Here is a 24,014-nt window from a genome sequence, read left to right as displayed (position 1 = left end):
GGAAAGGAGGGGAGGGAGAGGGAGAGGGAGAGGAGGGAGAGGGGAGGGAGAGGAGGGGAGGGAGAGGGGGAGGAGGAGGGGAGGGAGAGATGGTAAGTGAAGAGATGGATATGGGAGGCACGCTATCACAATAACCTAACAGTGAGAGGGAGAGGGAAAGGAGGGGAGGGAGAGGGAGAGGGAGAGGAGGGGAGGGAGAGGGGAGGGAGAGGAGGGGAGGGAGAGGGAGAGGGGAGAGGAGGGGAGGGAGAGGGGAGGGAGAGGAGGGAGAGGGGGAGGGAGAGGGAGAGGAGGGAGGGAGAGGGAGGGAGAGGAGGGGAGGGAGAGGGGGAGGAGGAGGGGAGGGAGAGATGGTAAGTGAAGAGATGGATATGGAGGCACTCTATCACAATAAACCGAACAGTGAGAGGGAGTGGGAGAGGAGGGGAGGGAGAGGGAGAGGAGGGGAGGGAGAGGGGAGGGAGAGGAGGGAGGGGAGAGGGAGGAGATGGGGAGGGAGAGATGGTAAGTGAAGAGATGGATATGGGAGGCACGCTATCACAATAACCTAACAGTGAGAGGGGAGAGGGAAAGGAGGGGAGGGAGAGGGAGAGGAGGGGAGGGAGAGGGGAGGGAGAGGAGGGGAGGGAGAGGGAGAGGGAGAGGAGGGGAGGGAGAGGGGGAGGGAGAGGAGGGGAGGGAGAGTGGGAGGAGGAGGGGAGGGAGAGATGGTAAGTGAAGAGATGGATATGGGAGGCACTCTATCACAATAACCTAACAGTGAGAGGAGTGGGAGAGGAAGGGGAGGGAGAGGGAGAGGAGGGGAGCCAGGGGGGACGGGGGACGGTGGGAGGGGGAGGGGGAGCAAGTGAAGAGGGGGAGAGATGGATATGGGAGGCACTATCACAATAACTGAACAGTGGGAGGGAGAGGGAGAGGAAAAGGAGGGGAGGGAGAGGGGGAGGAAGAGGAGGAGAATGAGGGGAGGAGGAAGGGAAGGAGGAGAGGAGGGGAGGGAGAGGAGGGAGAGGGAGAGGAGGGGAGGGAGAGGGATGAGAGGGGGAGGAGGGGAAGGAGGGGAGGGGGAGGAGGGGAGGGAGAGGAGGGGAGGGAGAGGGAGAGGAGGGAGATGGGGAGGAAGGGGAGGAGAGGAGGAGGGAGAGGAGGGGAGGGAGAGGAGGGGAGGGGTAGGAGGGGAGGGAGAGGAGGGGAGGGAGAGGAGGGGAGGGAGAGGAGGGGAGGGAGAGGGGGAGGAAGGGAAGAGAGAGAGAGAGAGAGAGCAAGGGGAGGAAGTGGCGGGAGGGAGAAGGGGAGGAAGGGGAGGTAAGTGAAGAGGGGAGGAGATGGTTAGGGGAGGCACTGTGTATCACACTAACCAAAACAGTGAGGGGAGAGGGGGAGGAAACAAAGGAGAGAGTGATGGGAGGAAACGGTGGGCAGGAGAAGGGGTGGAAGGGGAGCAAGTGAAGAGGGGGAGAGATGGATGGGGGATGCGCTCTGTGTATCACACTAAGCAAACAGCGAGAGGGAGGAGGAAGAGGAGGGAGGAAGCGGACGGAGGGGAGAGGGGAGGCGGGTGAAGAGGGGGAGAGGTGGACGAGGGGAGGCATTCAGTACCAGAGGGCAGGTGGGAGAGGGGGGAGAGGTGGACACTCAGTACCAGAGGGCAGGTGGGAGGGGATGACCTTACTCTTGGATGACCGTGGCTGCATCACCCCAGGAGACCAGGGCATCCTTCACGTTCCTGTTGCGGCAGAAGTAGCTGGCCAGGTACACGTAGGGGTAGATGTGCTCGTTGTTGTAGTATATTTGGGCTGACGAGATGGCCTGCAGGGTGGGAGGGCGAGAGGCTGGCTCAAATAAACAGCAGTGCACCGGAACGATCGCAATGGACCACCGCAGATCCCCACCTACAACAAGCTGGTCCATCAGTGGCAACCCAGGTTTGGGTTAGTTTAGTTCACAGATACAGCACCGAAACAGCCCGTTCAGTTCAGTTTATTGACACGTGTACCGAGGTAGACAATAGACAATAGGTGCAGGAGGAGGCCATTCGGCCCTTCGAGCCTGTACGCACCACCATTCATGTGATCATGGCTGATCATTCTCAATCAGTACCCCGTTCCTGCCTTCTCCCCATACCCCCTGACCCCGCTATCCTTAAGAGCTCTATCTAGCTCTGTCTTGAATGTATTCAGAGAATTGGCCCCCACTGCCTTCTGAGGCAGAGGAATTCCACAGATTCACAACTCTCTGACTGAAAAATATTTTCCTCATCTCAGTTCTAAATGGCCTACCCCTTATTCTTAAACTGTGACCCTTGTTCTGGACTCCCCCAACATTGGGAACATGTTTCCTGCCTCTAACGTGTCCAACCCCTTAATAATCTTATACGTTTCGATAAGATCTCCTCTCATCCTTCTAAATTCCACTGTATACAAGCCTAGTCGCTCCAGTCTTTCAACACGTGACAGTCCCGCCATTCCGGGAATTAACCTAGTGAACCTACGCTGCTCAAGGTACAGTGAAAAGCTTTTGTGTTGCGCGCTAACCGGTCAGCGGAAAGACAACACACGATTACAATCGAGCCGTCCACAGTGTACAGATACAGGATAAAGGGAATAACGTTTAGTGCGAGGTAAAGTCCGATCAAGGATAGTCCGAGGGTCTCCAATGAGGTAGATGGGAGGTCAGGACCGTTCTCTAGTTGGTGAGAGGACGGTTCAGTTGCCTGATAACAGCCGGGAAGAAACTGCCCCTGAATCTGGAAGTGTGCATCTCCACACTTCTGTACCTCTTGCCCCGATGGGAGAGGGGAGGAGAGGGGGTGACCGGGGGTGAGACTGGTCCTTGATGATGCTGCTGGCCTTGCCGAGGCAGCGTGAGGTGTAGATGGAGGCGGTGGAAGGGAGGTTGGTTTGTTTGTGCGTGCGTGCGTGACGCTCTGGGCTGCTGGCCTTGCCGAGGCAGCGTGAGGTGCAGATGGAGTCGATGGAAGGGAGGTTGGTTTGTGTGATGCTTTGAGCTGCGTCCACAATTCGCAGCGATTTCTTGGCTGGAGCTGTTACCGAACTATGGGGTGATGCGGCCTGATAAAACAGTTCTTCTCGGTGACTGGATATCATGCAACAGGTAGAGGATGATGTCGATAACCGTTTAGTGCCCAGTAAAGTCTGATTAAGGATAGTGTGAGGGTCTCCAATGAGGGAGACGGGAGGTCAGGACCGCTCTCTAGCAGGTGATAGGATGGTTTCAGTTGCCTGGGAAGAAACTGCCCCTAGTTGTCAGGGCACTAGGTGTCGCCAACTGTCCCGTATTAGCCGGGACATCCCGTATTTTGGACTAAATTGGTTCGCCCCTTACGGGACCGCCCTTGTCCCGTATTAGTAGGGTTGCCAACTTCCTCGCTCACAAATAAGGGACAAAGGGTGACGTCACCGCCCTGCGTGGCCGCTGGCTGGGCGGGGCAGAGACGTCACCCTTTGTCCCGTATTTGGGAGCGAGGAAGTTGGCAACCCGACAAGGCACTGGGACAACTACAGGCCGCTGTATTCTGTAACCAACCCACGCTGCACCCAGGGAAGGAGGAAGTGTCGGAACAGAGCACGGAAATATCTTGCTAATGCGTGCATTGGCATTGAGTTTACTGAACACCCACCTCATGAAACAGGGCGAGTGGGTCTGGCCTCCCCGACATCGGCTCCAACTCCTCCAGATCGGCTAGATTACCCAGGGCCATCGGATATCTGCCAGGACAAACAAACAATACTCGGATAATAATAATAATAATAATATATCCCTTTATTTGCCCCACACAGTGTTACAGCAGCAAAGTGGATAGCACGATGAATAATAATATTCATTATAAATAAAAATAAAGACAAGGATAATTGTCGTCCTTTACTGTGTTGTTTTTTTTACTGTTACTGTTGACTGGTCTGCTGGGAGCAGTGCTGGTTGTACAGTCTCACAGCAGCGGGAAGGAAGGACCTCCGATATCAATAGACAACAGACAATAGGTGCAGGAGGAGGCCATTCGGCCCTTCGAGCCAGCACTGCCATTCAATGTGATCATGGCTGATCATTCTCAATCAGTACCCCGTTCCTGCCTTTGTGAAAGTGCTGGAGTAACTCAGCGGGTCAGGCAGCATCTGTGGGGAACATGGATAGGTGACGTTTCACAGAGTGCTGGAGTAACTCAGCGGGTCAGGCAGCATCTGTGGAGATCATGGATAGGTGACGTTTCACAGAGTGCTGGAGTAACTCAGTGGGTCAGGCAGCATCTGTGGGGAACATGGATAGGTGACGTTTCACAGAGTGCTGGAGTAACTCAGCGGGTCAGGCAGCATCTGTGGGGAACATGGATAGGTGACGTTTCACAGAGTGCTGGAGTAACGCAGCGGCTCAGGCAGCATCTCAGGAGGATCACCCACCATGTTATCCCACTTTCTCATCCACTCCCAACGCACTAGGGGCAATTTACAGTGGGGCGTTTAACCTACAAACCTCACATATCTCTGGGACTTGGGAGGAAACCGGAGCACCTGGAGGAAACCCACGCAGTCACAGGGAGAACGTGCAAACTGCACATGCAGACTGCATCTGAGGTCAGGATGAAACCCAGGACGTTGGCGCTGTGAGGCAGCGGCCCAACCACTGGTGCTGTGAACGGCAACAATGGAATGCATAATCAACCTTTCTCTGTCATAAGGTCATCAGTGATATGGGCAGAATTTGGCCATTCGGCCCATCAAGTCTACTCTGCCATTCAATCGTGGCTGATCTATCTCTCCCTCCCTAACCCCATTCTCCTGCCTTTTCCCCATAACCCCTGACACCCGCACTATTCAGGAATCTATCTATCTCTGCCTTAAAAATCTCCGCTGACTTGTGGCCTCCACAGCCGTCTGTGGCAAAGAATCCCACAGATTCACCACCCTCTGACTACCACTCTCTCTGTCTCTCACTTTCTCTGCCTCTCTCTCCCTTTGCCTCCCTCTCTGTCTCTCTCTCTCTTTGTCACTCTATCTTTCTCTGCCTCTCTCTCTCTCTCTCTCTCTCTATCTCACTATCCACAGATTCACCACCCTCTGACTACCACTCTGTCTCTCTCACTTTCTCTGCCTCTCTCTCCCTTTGCCTCCCTCTCTGTCTCTCTCTCTTTCTTTGTCACTCTATCTTTCTCTGCCTCTCTCTCTCTCTCACTATTTTTCTTGGCCTCCATCACCGTCTGTAGCAAAGAATTCCACAGATTCACCACCCTCTGACTGGAGGAAATTCCTCCTCATCTCCTTCCTAAATGGAACGTCCTTTAATTCTGTGGCTGTGCCCTCTGGTCCTAGACCCTCCCACTAGTGGGAACATCCTCTCATCATCCACTCTGTCACTGACTGGAGCACGCGGAGTTGCTCTGGAGCCTCTGTGAACAAGGCAGATACACTCACTTTTTCAGATGTCCCAGGTCATAGAGCAGCCAGAGGAGATGCTGAAAGGGAAGAAGAAGAAAGATTATTGCCGGGGGGACCGTTCGTTCGTTCGTTCGTAGTGTTTTCTTGCGACTGAGGTATAAACAAAAGCAAGATTTAATGGGAAGCTGAGGGGCACCTTTTTTTTGTTGTAAACACACCAAGAGCAGTGGCTATCACAAAGTGCTGGAGTAACTCAGCGGGTCAGGCAGCATCTAGGAGAGAGGGAATGGGCGACGTTTCCGGTCGAGACCCTTCTTCAGACTGATGTCGGGGGGGTCGGGACAAAGAATGTCACGGTGGCGCAGCGGTAGAGTTGCCACCTTACAGCGAATGCAGCGCCGGAGACTCAGGTTCGATCCCGACTACGGGCGCCGTCTGTACGGAGTTTGTACGTTCTCCCCGTGACCTGCGTGGGTTTACTCCGAGATCTTCGGTTTCCTCCCACACTCCAAAGACGTACAGGTATGTAGGTTAATTGGCTGGGCAAATGTAAAAATTGTCCCTAGTGGGTGTAGGATAGTTAGTGCGCGGGGATCGCTGGGCGGCGCGGACCCGGTGGGCCGAAGAGCCTGTTTCTGCGCTGTATCTCTAAACCTATAAATCTAAAAATAAAAAATATATAAGAAAAGATGGAGACAGGAAGACAGTGGGGGAACTGGGAAGGGGAGGGGAAGAGAGGGACAGAGGAACTGATGAGGGAAAGCAGGGACTATCTGAAATTGGAGAAGTCAATGTTGATACTGCTGGGGTGGAAACTACCCAAGCGAATTATGAGGTGCTGTTCCTCCAATTTGCGGTGGGCCTCACTCTGACACTGGAGGAGGCCCACGACAGAAAGGTCAGACTGAGAGTGGGAGGGGGAGTTGAAGTGCTGAAGTGGTGGGTATATGGATTGAGCTGCAAATCTTTCCAGCTGAACAACATCTTTACCTATGACAGGGTGACCAAAACTAACTACAATACTCTCAATGCGGCCTCACCAATGTCTGGTACAACTGTAACCACGTGGGTTTCCTCCGGGTGCTCCGGTTTCCTCCCACATCCCAAAGACGTGTGGGTACGTAGGATGTGCAGAAAAAAAAACTGCAGATGCTGGTTTAAATCGAAGGGGGACACAAAATACTGGAGTAACTCAGCGGGTCAGGCAGCATCTCGGGTGTGCAGTTTTGGTCTCCAAATTTGAGGAAGGACATTCTTGCTATTGAGGGCATGCAGCGTAGGTTTACTAGGTTAATTCCCGGAATGGCGGGACTGTCATATGTTGAAAGACTGGAGTGACTAGGCTTGTATACACTGGAATTTAGAAGGATGAGAGGGGATCTTATCGAAACGTATAAGATTATTAAGGGGTTGGACACGTTAGAGGCAGGAAACATGTTCCCAATGTTGGGGGAGTCCAGAACCAGGGGCCACAGTTTAAGAATAAGGGGTAGGCCATTTAGAACGGAGATGAGGAAAAAAGTTTTCAGTCAGAGAGTTGTGAATCTGTGGAATTCTCTGCCTCAGAAGGCAGTGGAGGCCAATTCTGAATGCATTCAAGAGAGAGCTGGATAGAGCTCTTAAGGATAGCGGAGTCAGGGGGTATGGGGAGAAGGCAGGAACGGGGTACTGATTGAGAATGATCAGCCATGATCACATTGAATGGCGGTGCTGGCTCGATGGGCCGAATGGCCTCCTCCTGCACCTATTGTCTGTTGTCTATTGAATGGGTGACGTTTCGGTTCGAGACTCGAAACGTCACCCATTCCTTCTCTCCAGAGATGCTGTCCATCCCGCTGAGTTACTCCAGCATTTTGTCTCTACTTTGGGTTAGTAGGATGATTGGCATCTGTAAAATTGAAAAATTGGCCCTAGTGTGCTGGTCACCACAGACCCAGTGGGCTGAAGGGCCTGTTTCGGCTCTGTATTTCTGAAGCGTAAAGCTTCTGATTGTGAAGCTGTGGGCTCACGATGCCCACTCTATGGCCCTCTATACTCTGGAGGTAGACACAAAATGCTGGAGTAACTCAGCAGGCCAGGCAACATCTCTGGAGAGAAGGAATGGGAGACGCTTCGGGTCGAGACCCTTCTTCAGCCCGAGAGTCAGCTGAAAGCGAAACGAGAGATATAGACGGTTTCGTTCAGTTTAGAGATACAGCGCAGAAACGGGCCCTTCGGCCCACCGGGTCTGTGCTGACCAGCGATTGCCCCGTACACTAGCACTATCCTGCACACTAGGGACAATTTTCAATTTCCGCGCCGACCAGCGACCCCCGCATATTAACGCTAACCTACTGGGTAAATTACCAATTAACCTACAAACCCGCACGTCTTTGGATTGTGGGAGGAAACCGGAGATCTCGGAGAAAACTCATGCAGGTCACGGGGAGAACGTACAAACTCCGTACAGACGGCGCCCGTAGTCGGGATCGAACCCTGGGTCTCCGGCGCTGCATTCGCTGTAAGGCAGCAACTCTACCGCTGCGCCACCGTGACCGCCCGGTGATATAGAGAGACACTCGACCAAGTGGACCTGTCGGGCCCAAACCTCTCCTGCATTGCTGCAGCACCCTCTCCTCCCCCCCTCCTCTCTCCCCCTCCTCCCCCCTTCCCTCCCCCCTCCCTCCCTCCTCCTCCCTCCCTAGGAGATAGATTTAAACTTTAAAATGTGAATAACTTTAAAAACATCACACCGATTTCAATGAAACTTCTTCCATTAGCACCAAAGGGACGGTGGGCCTAAAATTGCTGACTGCCTACCCTATCTGAAGAAGTGTCTCGACCCGAAACGTCACCCATTCCTTCTCTCCCGAGATGCTGCCTGACTTGCTGAGTTACTCCAGCATTTTGTGAATATACCCTATCTACTCTCCTGATATTTTGATATACCTCACTCACACCCCCCCCACCACCCCCCCCCCTAACCTCCTCTGCTCCATGGAGAATGGGACCCAGCCCCTCCGCAAATTGTTGCGCTATCGTGTACAGTCTTGGCTGTAGTTCAGGAACAAACAAACAAACAAACGAGAGTTTTTAGTATATAGATAGATAGAACAAATCTATATACTTCTTCAGACTCTCTGTACTCTGGATAGGCACCATGCCACCCACGCCACCCCATGCCCACTGCGCTCACCTGCTGCAGCTGCAACAGCTCCACGCTGTCCGTGTGGTGATCAATCGACGGATTGATGGCGCACACCATGAGTGCCACCTCCATCTTGCGATCGCATTTTAAGTAGGACCCCTTCAGGTACAGCCAGCTCTGGGCGAAGCAACAACAACTAGAGGTTAGTCAAGGAAAAGAAAAACTGGTTTAAAATCGAAGGCAAACACACAATGCTGGAGTAACTCAGCGGGTCAGGCAGCACATCGGGAGAGAAGGAATGGGTGATCGGGTCGAGACCCTTCTTCAGACTGATGTCACAGGAGGGGTCGAGACAAAGGTAGGATGTAGTCGGAGACAGGACAACTGGTGGGAGAACTGGGAAGGGGGAGGGGGACAGAGAGGAAAAGCAGGGACTGTCTGAATTAGAGAAGTCAATATTCATACCGCTGGGGTGTAGACTACCCAAGCAAAATATATATACAAATATATAAAATACAGCGCAGCGGTAGAGTTGCTGCCTTACAGCGAATGCAGCGCCGGAGACTCAGGTTCGATCCCGACTACGGGCGCCGTCTGTACGGAGTTTGTACGTTCTCCCCGTGACCTGCGTGGGTTTTCTCCGAGATCTTCGGTTTCCTCCCACACTCCAAAGGGGGTACAGGTTTGTAGGTTAATTGACTGGGTAAATGTTTTTAAAAAATGGTCCCTAGTGCATATAGGGTAGTGTTAATGTGCGGGGGATCGCTGGGCGGCGCGGACTCGGTGGGCCGAAGGGCCTGTTTCCGCACTGTATCTCTAAATCTAAATCTATATATATATACACACACACACACAGAACTTTTTTTCTTGTTCATTATATTGTTTACAGTGTACTATGTTTACATATTCTGTAATGCTACTGCAAGGAAGAATGTCATTGTTCTCTCTGGGACATCTGACAATAAAATACTCTTGACTAATGGCCTACGCTGGCCGTCGGTGAACACAGAGACTCACCCTCTCAGCCACGCCGGCGGTCACCGTCTGCCCTCGCCTGTCCTCGTTGCCTTTGCCGTGCCAAGTCACCTCGGCCGTCTCCTCGCCGTTTTGGCCGAAGATCAACCAGGCGTGGTCCTCGGACAGGCCCAGGTGAACGTCGCGGAGCCCCAGCACCTGACAGGCCGCCACCACCGCGAACGCCACGCCACAGCTATCCAGCTTCGTGCCTGAGAGATGAAAGCAAAGACAACTCACCGCGGGATCGCCTCCAGACTAACCACCGGGTCAGTGAGTAGAAATAAGGACGCTAAATGCCGGAGTAACTCAGTCTCAAATCAAGTCAAGTTTATTTGTCACGTGCACATACACGATGTGCAGTGAAATGAAAGTGGCAATGCCTGCGGTTGTGCACAAAAAAGAATTACAGTTACAGCATATAAATAAAGTTAATAAGTTACTATAGTGTAGACAAAAATTTAGTCTCTGGAGTTATAAAAGTTGACAGTCCTGATGGCCTGTGGGAAGAAACTCCGTCTCATCCTCTCCGTTTTCACAGCGTGACAGCGGAGGCGTTTGCCCGACCGTAGCATCTGGAACAGTCCGTTACTGGGGTGGCAGGGGTCCCTCATAATCTTGCTTGCTCTGGATCTGCACCTCCTGATGTATAGGTCCTGCAGGGGGGACGAGTGTAGGTTCCCATGGTGTGTTCTGCCGAACGCACTACTCTCTGCAGGGCCATCCTGTCCTGGGCAGAGCTGAAGGGCCTCGACCCGAAACGTCACCCATTCCTTCCATCCATATGCTGCCTGTACCACTGAGTCACTCCGGCATTTTGTGTCCATCTTCGGTTTTGACCAGCATGTGCAGTCCCTTCCTACGATAGGGCGGTCACGGTGGCGCAGCGGGGTAGAGTTGCCGCCTTACAGCGGGATGCAGCGCCGGAGACCCGGGTTCGATCCCGACTGCGGGTGCTGTCTGTACGGAGTTTGCACGTTCTCCCCGTGAGTTTTCCCCGAGATCTTCAGTTTCCTCCCACACTCCAAAGACGTGCGGGTTTGGAGGCTAATTGGTTTTGGTGAAAATTGTAATTTGTCCCTAGTTTGTGGAACAGTGCTAGTGTACGGGGTGATCGCTGGTCGGCGCGGACTCGGTGGGCCGAAGGGCCTGTTTTCGCGCTGTATCTCTAAACTAAACTAAACATAGGAACTGCAGATGCTGGTTTTACAAGCTAAAAGTTACAAGGTGCTGGATTAACACTTTTTATCTTAAGGGTGGCACGGTGGTGCAGCGGGTAGAGCTGCTGCCTCACAGCGCCCGAGACCCGGGTTTGATCCTGACTACGGGTGCTGTCTGTACGGAGTTTGTCCCTGTGACCGCGTGGGTTTTCTCCGGGTGCTCGGGTTTTCTCCCACACTCCAAAGACGTACAGGTTTGTGGGTTAATTTGCTTCCGTTAAAAAAAAAATAGTTCCTAGTGTGTAGGATAGCGCTAGCGTAGGGTCAGCACGGTCTCGGTGGGCTGAAGGGCCTGTTTCCCGGCTGTATCTCTACACTAAACTACACCCAGCAGATCAGGCAGCATCTCTGCAGAACTTGGATAGATGATGCTTCAGGTCGGGACTTTGTGTAAGCCAGCATCTGCAGCTCCTTTGTTTCTACAATGGGTGGAGCGCAGGCTGATAAATACAATGATCACAACAAAACACAGACACATTTTGCAGATGGAAAACTTTGCCCACAAACAGCCCGCAGCCAAGAGAAAGTAAAACGAATACAAAAAAATTAGAAAGAAGAAGAAAGAAGAAGAAAGAAGTGCTGGAGGAACATAGCGGGTCAGGCAGTAACTGTGGTGGGGGCATAGGCAGATGAGGTTTTTGGTCGGGACCCCTCTACAAACTGGTGGAAGGAGGAAGAGGTGGAAAAGATAGGTGCGAGCTGGACAAAGCCTGGCAAATATCTAAACCTCTAAACCTTTCCTATCCATGTACCTGGCCAAATGTCTTTTAAACATTGCTGTAGAGGGCCATGCCTCAACTACCTCAGTCTGAAGAAGGGTCTCGACCCGAAACGTCACCCATTCCTTCTCTCCCGAGATGCTGCCTGACCCGCTGAGTTACTCCAGCATTTTGTGTCTACCTTCTGCATCTGCAGTTTTCTTCCTACCTCACTGGCAGTTTGTTTAATGTACCCACCACATATAGCTAGAACAACATTTAAAAGACATTTTGTACACGTACATGGATAGGAACGGTTTGGAGGGATATGGGCCAAAATAGGTAAGCACACAATGCCGGGAGTAACTCAGCGGGTCATGCAGCATCTCGGGAGAGAAGGAATGGGTGACGTTTCGGGTCGAGACCCTTCTAGCCAAACTAGAGTAGGTGGAACGAGTGTAGATGGTGCATGTGGGTTGGCATGGGAAAATTGGGCCGAACGGCTTGTTTACATGCTCTATGACTCTATATACGGCTGTGCGGCACGGTGGCGCAGCGGTAGAGTTGCTGCCTTACAGCGAATGCAGCGCCGGAGACTCAGGTTCGATCCCGACTACGGGCGCCGTCTGTATGGAGTTTGTACGTTCTCCCCGTGACCTGCGTGGGTTTTCTCCGAGATCTTCGGTTTCCTCCCACACTCCAAAGACGTGCAGGTATGCAGGTTAATTGACTGGGCAAATGTAAAAATTGTCCCTAGTGCGTGTAGGATAGTGTTAGTGTGCGGGGATCGCTGGGCGGCACGGACCCGGTGGGCCGAAGGGCCTGTTTCCGCGCTGTATCTCTAAATCTAAAAAAAAAGATCATCAATGTGATTCACTTCGCCTGTCTGTGGTCATAATGTTTTGGATGATCGGTGTGTGTCCTCGATTCCCCTACTCTGGGCAAGAGACTCTGTGCGTCTACCCGATCTGTTCCTCTCGTGATTTTATACACCTCCATAAGATCGCCCCTCATCCTCCTGCGCTCCAAGGAATAGAGACCCAGCCTGGCCCAACCTCTCCCTGTAGCTCACACCCTCTAGTCCTAAATCTAACATCATACTGTTCCATTTACTCATCAGTGAGCGATAGTGCGTGGGTGGGGAGCTCACCAGTGATGAAGCTGAACAGGGACTGGATGTGCGCCCTGTCCTTGAAGTAGGAGCGGCTCAGGCTGTTCCAGATCACGTCGGATACCTTCTTCACCAGCTCCCGGCTGGAGTAGCCCTCTTTGTGTGGGAAGAGGGAGCGGTCGACCGCTCCCCGGATCATGGTGGTGAATCTGGCGTGCAGCGCTCTGATCTGGACCAGGTCGACGTGGGGGAAACAGGTCCTGGACTCCTCGCCCTGCTCCGAGCTGCCGTCAAAGCTGTATCCGGGCACGTTGATGGGGACCACCCGGTTGACGGCCAGGAAATGCTCCACGAAGCCCAGCACCAGGGACAGGAGAGTCAGGTCAGGCTCGTCCCTCTCCAGCTCTGACCCGAACAGCTTGACCACATCGTCAATGCTGCAGATGGGAAAGAAGGCAGCTTGTGCGGACCTCAACCCCATCTCGTCTCCTCCAGGGTAGGCACCTGTCAAAAAAGGTTCCGGTTTATTATTGTCACGTGCACCAAGCTACAGGAGATCTTATCGAAACGTATAAGATTATTAAGGGGTTGGACACGTTAGAGGCAGGAAACATGTTCCCAATAGTATAAGAAAATAACTGCGGATGCTGGTACAAATCGATTTATTCACAAAATGCTGGAGTAACTCAGCAGGTCAGGCAGCATCTCGGGAGAGAAGGAATGGGTGACGTTTCGGGTCGAGACCCTTCTTCAGACTGAAGAAGGGTCTCGACCCGAAACGTCACCCATTCCTTCTCTCCCGAGATGCTGCCTGACCCGCTGAGTTACTCCAGCATTTTGTGAATAAATAAACATGTTCCCGATGTTGGGGGAGTCCAGAACCAGGGGCCACAGTTTAAGAATAAGGGGTAAGGCCATTTAGAACGGAGATGAGGAAAAACTTTTTCAGTCAGGAGTTGTGAATCTGTGGAATTCTCTGCCTCAGAGGGCAGTGGAGGCCAATTCTCTGAATGCATTCAAGAGAGAGCTGGATAGAGCTCTTAAGGATAGCGGGTATTTATTCACAAAATGCTGGAGTAACTCAGCAGGTCAGGCAGCATCTCGGGAGAGAAGGAATGGGTGACGGATAACGGAGTCAGGGGGTGGTGAGAGTGGTGAGTCTGTGGAATTCTCTGCCACAGAAGGTAGTTGAGGCCAGTTCATTGGCTATATTTAAGAGGGAGTTAGATGTGGCCCTTGTGGCTAAAGGGATCAGGGGGTATGGAGAGAAGGCAGGTACGGGATACTGAGTTGGATGATCGGCCATGATCATATTGAATGGCGGTGCGTACGGGCTCGAAGGGCCGAATGGCCTACTCCTGCATCTATTTTCTATGTTTCTATGTTTCTAATCAGCATCTGCAGATCCATGTTTCTATATTTTGACCACTATACTGCAAAACCTCAAGGAGATCACCTCCTTTGAAGAGGCTCTCCTCTGCATCTGAAGAAGGGTCTCGACCTGAAACGTCACCTATCCACTTTCTCCACAGATGCTGCCTGACCCGCTGAGTTACTCCAGCACTCTGTGAAACGTCACCTATCCGTGTTCTCCACAGATGCTGCCCGACCCGCTGAGTTACTCCAGCACTCTGTGAAACGTCACCTATCCACGTTCTCCACAGATGCTGCCTGACCCGCTGAGTTACTCCAGCACTCTGTGAAACGTCACCTATCCACGTTCTCCACAGATGCTGCCCGACCCGCTGAGTTACTCCAGCACTCTGTGAAACATCACCTATCCACGTTCTCCACAGATGCTGCCTGACCCGCTGAGTTACTCCAGCACTCTGTGAAACGTCACCTATCCATGTTTCTATGTTTCTATGTATGGGGAGAAGGCAGGAACGGGGTACTGATCGAGAATGATAGCGCAGCGGTAGGGTTGCTGCTTTACAGCGAATGCAGCGCCGGAGACTCAGGTTCGATCCTGACTACGGGTGCTGCACTGTAAGGAGTTTGTACGTTCTCCCCGTGACCTGCGTGGGTTTTCTCCGAGATCTTCCGTTTCCTCCCACGCTCCAAAGACGTATAGGTATGTAGGTTAATTGGCTGGGTAAATGTAAAAATCGTCCCTAGTGTGGGTGTGGGATAGTGTTAGTGTGCGGGGATCGCTGGGCGGCACGGACTTGGAGGGCCGAAAAAGGGCCTGTTTCCGGCTGTAGATATATGATATGATATGATATGATGATCACATTGAATGGCGGTGCGTACGGGGCTCGAAGGGCCGAACGGCCTCCTTCCTGCACCTGTTGTCTACGTTGTCTATGTTTCTATGTACGGGGGAGAAGGCAGGAACGGGGATACTGAGTTGGATGATCAGCCATGATCACATTGAATGGCGGTGCGTACGGGGCTCGAAGGGCCGAATGGCCTCTTCCTGCACCTGTTGTCTATGTTTCTATGTTTCTATGTACGGGGGAGAAGGCAAGAACACACATGGGTACTGATTGAGAATGATCAGCCATGATCACATTGAATGGCGGTGCGTACAGTCTCGAAGGGCCGAATGGCCTCCTCCTGCACCTGTTGTCTACGTTTCTATGTTGCTATGTAGGGGGGAGAAGGCAGGAACGGGGATACTGATTGAGAATGATCAGCCATGATCACATTGAATGGCGGTGCGTACGGGGCTCGAAGGGCCGAACGGCCTCCTCCTGCACCTGTTGTCTGTTGCGGTGCATCCTGACTTGTGCATCTGGAGGAGAGGTTTGTGATGAGCCGCACTGACTGGAGACAATAGACATAGAGGGGGGAGAGGAATACTCTGTGACTGTTGTCACACACACACTGGGCAACACAAACAGTGACGTTCTTTTGCTTGCATTACACGATGTGGCGTTGCACAATCACATGCTGGATTGCCTCAGATTCCCCAGTTACACAACGTCCACACACACACACACACACACATACAGTGAGGTTTGGAGAAAGCCAGAGCAGATCATCAACCACCACCAGTGCAGTGCAGTGGGGGATGGGGGATGGGGGATGGGGCACGGCGCCCGCTTCAAACTGCTCGGACACTTTCAATCCGCTGCCGCCCGGGCCCAAAGCAAGGGGGATATGTTTATAAGCAAGTACACGCTGCCCTGGCCGCCCTCACGTTTACCTGAAGCCCGCTGCTCGCTCCCAACGCCAGGCCCGCCTCACGGTCGCCCCAGCAACCGCATAGGCCTGGCGCGGCGCACCCTGGGAGTTGTAGTCCCACCTCCCCCCTTCCCACCTCCCCCCCCCTCCCACCTCCCCCCCCCCCCCCCCCTCCTCCCACGTCCCCCCCCCCCCCCCTCCCACCCCCCCACCTCCCCCCCCCCCCCCCCCCCCCCCCCCCCCCCCTCCCCACCTCCCCCCCCCCCCCCCCCCCCCCCTCCCACCTTCCCCTCCCACCTCCCCTCTCTCGCTGTGGCAGGTGCACGCCGGGAGTCGCAGGCCGATTCGCCAACCGCCACGGCGCGGGGTGGGGGGGGCACCCTGGGAGTTGTAGTCCATCCTCCCCCCCCCCTTCTCTCGCTGTGGCAGGTGCACGCCGGGAGTCGCAGGCCGACTCGCCATACCGCCACGGCGCGGGGGGGCACCCTGGGAGTTGTAGTCCCCTCTCCCCCCCCCTTCTCTCGCTGTGGCAGGTGCACGCCGGGAGTCGTAGGCCGACTCGCCAAACCGCCACGGCGCGGGGGGGGGGGGGGGGGGGGGCACCCTGGGAGTTGTAGTTCTACCACCTTTATCCGCAGCGTGGAGCGCCGGGAGTTGAAGGCCAGCGCGCTAACGGCGCATGCTCGCTTCCCCCCAAAAGAAAGGCACGCTGGGAGTTGGAGGCACAACGGTACGCATGCGCGTAGATTTTGGCGCGCTTTTTTGACCAGGGTTGTCCATCTTTTGTGTTGGGTTTCATGGAAGAATTTATTGGATTCATAGAATTCGCTGGATTCATAGAATTCGCTGGATTCATAGAATTCGCAGGATTCATAGAATTCGCAGGATTCATAGAATTCGCTGGATTCATAGAATTCGCTGGATTCATAGAATTCGCAGGATTCATAGAATTTGTAGAAAATAGGTGCAGGAGGAGGCCATTTGGCCCTTCGAGCCTGTACGCACCGCCATTCAATGTGATCACGGCTGATCATCCACAATCAGTAACCCGTGCCTGCCTTCTCCACATATCCCTTGATTCCACTAGCCCCTAGAGCTCTATCTAACTCTCTATTAAATCCATCCAGTGAATTGGCCTCCACTGCCCTCTGTGGCAGTGAATTCCCCAAATTCACAACTCTCTGGGTGAAAAAGTGTTTTCTCATCTCAGTTTTAAATGGCCTCCCCTTTATTCTAAGACTGTGTGTGGCCCCTAGTTCTGGACTCGCCCAACATTGGGAACATTTTTCCTGCATCTAGCTTGTCCAGTCCTTTTATAATTTTATACGTTTCTATAAGATCCCCCTCTCTCATCCTTCTAAACTCCAGTGAATACAAGGAAGGTTGGAGGAGTGAGGATGAAAGGAGCGACAGTCAACTTAAACCATCTCTTCCCTCGGCTGAAAGAAGTAGCAGCCTCTGGGAGCATCTACACCATTTTAAACCATTTTAAACTTTTGAGATACAACATGGAAGCATTCCCTTTGGCCCACCGAGAACGTGCTGACCAGCGATCACCCCGTACCCTAGCACTATCCTAACCACGAGGGGAAATTCACAATTTTTACCGAAGCCAATTAACCTACAAACCTGCGCGTCAATAGACAATAGACAATAGGTGCAGGAGTAGGCCATTCAGCCCTTCGAGCCTGTACGCACCGCCATTCAATGCGATCATGGCTGATCACTCTCAATCAGTACCCCGTTCCTGCCTTCTCCCCATACCCCCTCACTCCGCTATCCTTAAGAGCTCTCTCCAGCTCTCTCTTGAAAGCATCCAACGAACTGGCCTCCACTGCCTTCTGAGGCAGAGAATTCCACACCTTCACCACTCTCTGACTGAAAAAGTTCTTCCTCATCTCCGTTTTAAATGGCCTACCCCTTATTCTTAAACTGTGGCCCCTTGTTCTGGACTCCCCCAACATTGGGAACATGTTTCCTGCCTCTAATGTGTCCAATCCCCTAATTATCTTATATGTTTCAATAAGATCCCCCCTCATCCTTCTAAATTCCAGTGTATACAAGCCCAATCGCTCCAGCCTTTCAACATACGACAGTCCCGCCATTCCGGGAATTAACCTAGTGAACCTACGCTGCACGCCCTCAATAGCAAGAATATCCTTCCTCAAATTTGGAGACCAAAACTGCACACAGTACTCCAGGTGCGGTCTCACTAGGGCCCGGTACAACTGTAGAAGGACCTCTTTGCTCCTGTACTCAACTCCTCTTGTTATGAAGGCCAACATTCCATTGGCTTTCCACGGTACGTTGGAAAATCACGACCACCTCGTTAGCCGATAACGGCGGGCAAGAAGCAGTTCCTGAACCTTTTGTATTTTCTGCCCGACAGGAGTGAGAAGCAGAGGGAATGACTGGGGTGAAAAAAGTCCTTGAATAAAGATGTTGTCAAGCTGGAAAGGCTACAGAGAAGATTTACGAGGAAGTTGCCAGGACTAGAGGGTATGACTAGAGGTCGAGCAGGCTGGGTCTCTATTCCTTGGAGCGCAGGAGGATGAGGGGTGATCTTACAGAGGTGTACAAAATCATGAGAGGAATAGACCGGGTAGACGCACAGAGTCTCTTGCCCAGAGTAGGGGAATCGAGGACCAGAGGACACAGGTTCAAGGTGAAGGCGAAAAGATTTAATAGGAATCTGAGGGGTAACTTTTCCACACAGAGGGTGGTGGGTGAATGGAACGAGCTGCCGGAGGATGGCTGATCCACCTTCCCCTCTCAACCCCCATTCTCCCGCCTTCTCCCCGTAACCTGTAGCACCCTTACTAATCAAGAATCCAGTCAATCTCTAATTTAAAAATACCCTAAGACTTGGAATCCCCCACCATCTGTGGCAATGAATTCAACAATACATTCAGTAGGTTTCAATGAGATTCCCCCCACCTCATCCTTCCAAACTCCAAACACTGGAATTTAGAAGGATGAGAGGAGATCTTATGGAAACGTATAAGATTATTAAGGGGTTGGACACGTTAGAGGCAGGAAACATGTTCCCAATGTTGGGGGAGTCCAGAACCAGGGGCCACACAGTTTAAGAATAAGGGGTAGGCCATTTAGATTTAGAGATACAGCGTGGAAACAGGCCCTTCGGCCCACCGAGTCCGTGCCGCCCAGCGATCCCCGCACACTAACACTATCCTACACACACTAGGGACAATTTTTACATTTACCTAGTCAATTAACCTACATACCTGTACGTCTTTGGAGTGTGGGAGGAAACCGAAGATCTCGGAGAAAACCCACGCAGGTCACGGGGAGAACGTACAAACTCCGTACAGACGGCGCCCGTAGTCAGGATCGAACCTGAGTCTCCGACGCTGCATTCGCTGTAAGGCGGCAACTCTACCGCTGCGCCACCGTGACGCCCTTTTAGAACGGAGATGAGGAAAAACTTTTTCAGTCAGAGAGTGGTGAATCTGTGGAATTCTCTGCCTCAGAAGGCAGTGGAGGCCAATTCTCTGAATGCATTCAAGAGAGAGCTGGATAGAGCTCTTAAGGATAGCGGAGTCAGGGGGTATGGGGAGAAGGCAGGAACGGGGTGCTGATTGAGAATGATCAGCCATGATCACATTGAATGGCGGTGCGTACAGGCTCGAAGGGCCGAATGGCCTCCTCCTGCACCTATTGTCTATTGTCTATAACGTGTACTGGCTCAGAGCCATCAAAAGCTCCTCGTCTTTTGCAGCTGCTTGCTTCTACATGCTGCCTGACCCGCTGGGTTGCTCCAGCACTTTGTGTTACATTTCTAGTTGTAATCAGGACCGGATCTGATAGAGGGCACTGATGTTGTGGCAGTATTGCAGTTCCAGATGGCAGTGTTGCATTGCAATGTGGTCAGGGTGAACACTTAGGAACTCTTGGTATCAGAAAATGCTTTAGGAAGAAGGGTCTCGACCCGAAACGTCACCCATTCCCTCTCTCCAAGATGCTGCCTGACCTGCTGAGATACTCCAGCATTTTGTGATACCTTCGATTTGTACCAGCACCTGCAGTTATTTTCCCACACAACTTAGGAACTCTTCCTTAGACAATTCGCAGAAGGGGAGATCACAACAATAGACAATAGGCGCAGGAGGAGGCCATTCGGCCCTTCGAGCCTGTACGCACCGCCATTCAATGTGATCATGGCTGATCATTCTTAATCAGTACCCCGTTCCTGCCTTCTCCCCGTACCCCCTGACTCCGCTATCCTTAAGAGCTCTATCCAGCTCTCTCTTGAATGTATTCAGAGAATTGGCCTCCACTGCCTTCTGAGGCAGAGAATTCCACAGATTCACAACTCTCTGACTGAAAAAGGTTTTTCCTCATCTCCGTTCTAAATGGCCGACCCCTTATTCTTAAACTGTGTGTGGCCCCTGGTTCCGGACTCCCCCAACATTGGGAACATGTTTCCTGCCTCTAACGTGTCCAACCCCTTAATAATCTTATACGTTTCGATAAGATCCCCTCTCATCCTTCTAAATTCCAGTGTATACAAGCCCAGTCGCTCCAGTCTTTCAACAAAACAGCGTTTGCCACATCACTTCAGAACCTCAGAATCATCTATATACTAAAACTCTTGTTTGTTTGTTTGTTTGTTTGTTTGTTCCTGAACTACAGCCAACACTGTACACGATAGCCCGACAATTTTAGGCCCACCTTAATCACCGTCGTCCCTTTGGTGCTAATGGAACAAGTTTCATTGAAATCGGTGTTATATTTTAAAGGTTATTCGCATTTTAACGTTTAAATCTATCTCGGAGAGAGGGAGGGGGTGGAGGGAGAGGTGAGGGAGAGTGGGGGGGTAGGAGGATAAGGGGGGTTGAGGGGGATGGAGTGGGCGGGGAGGGGAAGGGGGGAGGGGGGAGGGGAAGGGGGTGGGGAGGGATGGGGAGGAGCGGGGGAGAGGGTGCTGCACCAATGCAGGAGAGGTTTGGGCACAACGGGTCTACTTGGTCTAGTAAGGTCATAAGGTTATAAATGATAGGAGCAGAAATTTTTAGATTTAGAGATACAGCACAGAAACAGGCCCTTCGGCCCACCGGGTCCGCGCCGCCCAGCGATCCCCGCACACTAACACTATCCTACACACACTAGGGACAATTTTTACATTTACCTAGTCAATTAACCTACATACCTGCACGTCTTTGGAGTGTGGGAGGAAACCGAAGATCTCGGAGAAAACCCACGCAGGTCACGGGGAGAACGTACAAACTCCGTACAGACGGGGCCCGTAGTCGGGATCGAACCCGAGTCTCCGGCGCTGCATTCGCTGTAAGGCAGCAACTCTACCGCTGCGCCACCGTGCCGCCATTCGGCCCATCAAGTCTTTTCCGCCATTCAAATCATGGCCGATATATCTTGGCCGTGAAGGGGGGGGGAGGGGAAGAACAATGGACAATGGCGACCTGGCGAGGGGAGGCCACTGTGGGGGAGGGAGGGGGGAGAACAAAGGGGGAGCAGGCAGGTTTTGTGACTGTCAGCGCCGTAGGTGGCCACTATTTGTATACATTGGGTACGCAAGCAAAGAATTTTCACTGTGCCTTGTCACATGTGACAATAATGTATTCCATCCCTATCTCTCCCTCCTAACCCCATTCTCCTGCCTTCTCCCCATAACCCCTGACACCCGCACTAATCAAGAATCTATCCATCTCTGCTTTAAAAATATCCACTGACTTGTGGCCTCCACAGCCGTCTGTGGCAATGAGTCCCACAGATTCATCACCGTCTGGCTAAAGAAATCCCTCCTCATCTCCTTCCTAAAGGTACTTGATGGGCCAAATGGCCTAATCTCATGAATTTATCAACCCTTACTAGTCAAGAATCTGTCAATCTCCGCTTTAAAAATACCCAAAGACCTGGCCTCCATTGCCACAGACTTGAATTTGCCGTCTGTGGCAAAGAATCCCACAGATTCACCACCCTCTGGCTAAAGAAATTCCTCCTCATCTCCTTCCTAAAGGAACGTCCTTTAATTCTGAGGCTGTGCCCTCTGGTCCTAGACTCTCCCACTAGTGGGAACATCCTCTCCACATCCACTCTATCCGGGCCGCTCACTGTTCTGTACGTTTCAATGAGGTCCCCCCTCGTCCTTCTAAACTCCAGCGAGTGCAGGCCCAGTGCCCACAAACTCTCATCGTACGTTAACCCACTCATTCCTGGGTGTCAGAGGTTACAGGGTGAATGGGGTTGGGTGGGAGAGATAGATCAGCCACGATTGAATGGCGGAGTGGACTCGATGGGCCGAATGGGCAGGAATCTACAATCCGCTCCCCACCCCCACACTGAACCCGTGTCCCCTGATTAGCATCTTTAAACAGCAAGTGTGAATGGCCGGCAAGCAGGGCAGACTCTACCCCCTGGGGGGTGGGCGGGGAGAGACTTCCTGCATTCAAGGTGAGTCCACACCATCATCGCTCACAACTCCCCACGGCCACTCAGTGACAACACCGCAGCTCCTGATCACTGTGTGTGTGTGTGTGTATGTATATATATGTGTGTGTGTGTGAACGTGTGTGTGTGTATATGTGTGCGCACGTGAGAAAGTGTATATGTATACGTGTGTGTATACGTGTACGTGTGTGCACACGTGAGAAAGTGTGTGTATATGTGTGTGTGTGTGTATATGTGTGCGCACGTGAGAAAGTGTGTGGTGTACGTGTGTGCACACGTGAGAAAGTGTGTGGTGTACGTGTGTGCACACGTGAGAAAGTGTGTATATACGTGTGTAGGTGTGTGTGTGTGTGTATATGTGTGCGCATGTGGGAAAGTGTGTGGTGTGTGTGCGCACGTGAGAAAGTGTGTGTATACGTGTGTGTATACAAGTACGTGTGTGCACACACGTGAGAAAGTGTGTGTGTACGTGTATGTGCGCACGTGAGAAAGTGTGTGTGTATACGTGTGCATGTGTGCGCACGTGAGAAAGTGTGTAGTGTGTGTATACGTGTGTGTGTACTTGTGCGTGTGTGCGCACGTGAGAAAGTGTGCATACGTGCACGTGTGTGTGCACACGTGAGAAAGACTACGTCTGCGTGTGTATATGTATGTGTGTATACGTGTGTGTACGCGCGAGAGAGTGAGTGTACACGTGCGTGTCTGTGTGTGCGAGTGATTGAGTGTGACACAGTGTGTGAGAGAGTAAGTGTATATGTGTATGAGAGTATAAGTGTGTGTTTGTGTGCGAGAGAGAGGGTGAGTGTGTGAGAGAGAGAGAGAGAGAGAGCGTGTGTGAGAGCATGTGTGTGTGTGTGTTTGCAGGTGTGTGTGTGTGAGAGAGTTTGTGTGCGTGTGTGTGAGAGTGAAAGAGTAAAGCCTGAGCCTGCTCAACCTTTCCTTGTAGCTCAACGTCAGTCAGAACCTTCTCAGAATGAAAGAATCAAAGACAGACACAGAGTGCTGGAGAACATGGATACTCCCGCACTCTGTGAAACGTCACCTATCCGTGTTCTCCACAGATGCTGCCCGACCCTCTGAGTTACTCCAGCACTCTGTGAAACGTCACCTATCCGTGTTCTCCACAGATGCTGCCCGACCCTCTGAGTTACTCCAGCACTCTGTGTAAACGTCACCTATCCGTGTTCTCCACAGATGCTGCCCGACCCGCTGAGTTACTCCAGCACTCTGGGAAACGTCACCTATCCGTGTTCTCCACAGATGCTGCCCGACCCGCTGAGTTACTCCAGCACTCTGGGAAACGTCACCTATCCGTGTTCTCCACAGATGCTGCCCGACCCGCTGAGTTACTCCAGCACTCTGGGAAACGTCACCTATCCGTGTTCTCCACAGATGCTGCCTGACCCGCTGAGTTACTCCAGCGCTCTGGGAAACGTCACCTATCCGTGTTCTCCACAGATGCTGCCCGACCCGCTGAGTTACTCCGGCACTCTGTGAAACGAATGGCTTTCCAGCACCAAGGGGTTTTTGTTTAGCATTTGCAACACAGAGCAAACATCCATGCGAAGCACGAGTGGCTGGATTTAAATGAGTCACTCTCTGCAGGCCAGGTGTACAATAGGCGAACAGGGGGGGGTGGAGAGAGCAGGGCTAAAGAGGTGGGAAATGATTATTTAAATTTCAGCTCAGGGAGAAGGGTGAAGCAGAACAGTCTCACTGACTCACTCACACACACACACACACACACACACAGGGAGAACTACCCCGGGCCAGAGTAGTCCACTCTCTCTCTGCTGCCTTCCAAATTCATCCTCGGCATCTGCGGAATAACTCCGGGAAGGCACCAGCGGGAAGCCATTCCTCACCATGTTAAGTGGGATTAAGCTGGATGGAGTGGAC

At 52.4% G+C, this 24,014-nt stretch overlaps 1 protein-coding gene across 6 annotated transcripts; it reads right to left on the bottom strand.

Annotated features, from left to right (window-relative positions):
• Nucleotides 1–1,665: 1,665 nt before the first annotated feature.
• On the bottom strand, nt 1,666–23,561 carry LOC144609338 (menin-like). Of its 6 annotated transcripts, none has more exons than XM_078427769.1 (7): nt 23,489–23,561; nt 12,597–13,061; nt 9,532–9,740; nt 8,563–8,691; nt 5,424–5,464; nt 3,638–3,725; nt 1,666–1,806 (listed from the first exon to the last, which is right to left on the bottom strand). In XM_078427769.1, the coding sequence occupies exons 2-7, from the start codon at nt 13,036–13,038 to the stop codon at nt 1,666–1,668; spliced, it is 1,050 nt and encodes a 349-aa protein (XP_078283895.1). In that variant the 5' UTR covers nt 13,039–13,061; nt 23,489–23,561. The 6 variants fall into 6 exon arrangements, with proteins under 6 accessions (XP_078283895.1, XP_078283894.1, XP_078283892.1 ...); XM_078427768.1 differs by lacking the exon at nt 23,489–23,561 and adding an exon at nt 23,224–23,375; XM_078427766.1 differs by lacking the exon at nt 23,489–23,561 and adding an exon at nt 15,984–16,004.
• Between the last annotated feature and the right edge of the window lie 453 nt (nt 23,562–24,014).

This window comes from Rhinoraja longicauda, chromosome 34 (assembly GCF_053455715.1).
Source record: "Rhinoraja longicauda isolate Sanriku21f chromosome 34, sRhiLon1.1, whole genome shotgun sequence".
Taxonomy (NCBI): Eukaryota; Metazoa; Chordata; class Chondrichthyes; order Rajiformes; family Arhynchobatidae; genus Rhinoraja; species Rhinoraja longicauda.
This window is presented reverse-complemented; position numbering and strand designations above follow the sequence as displayed.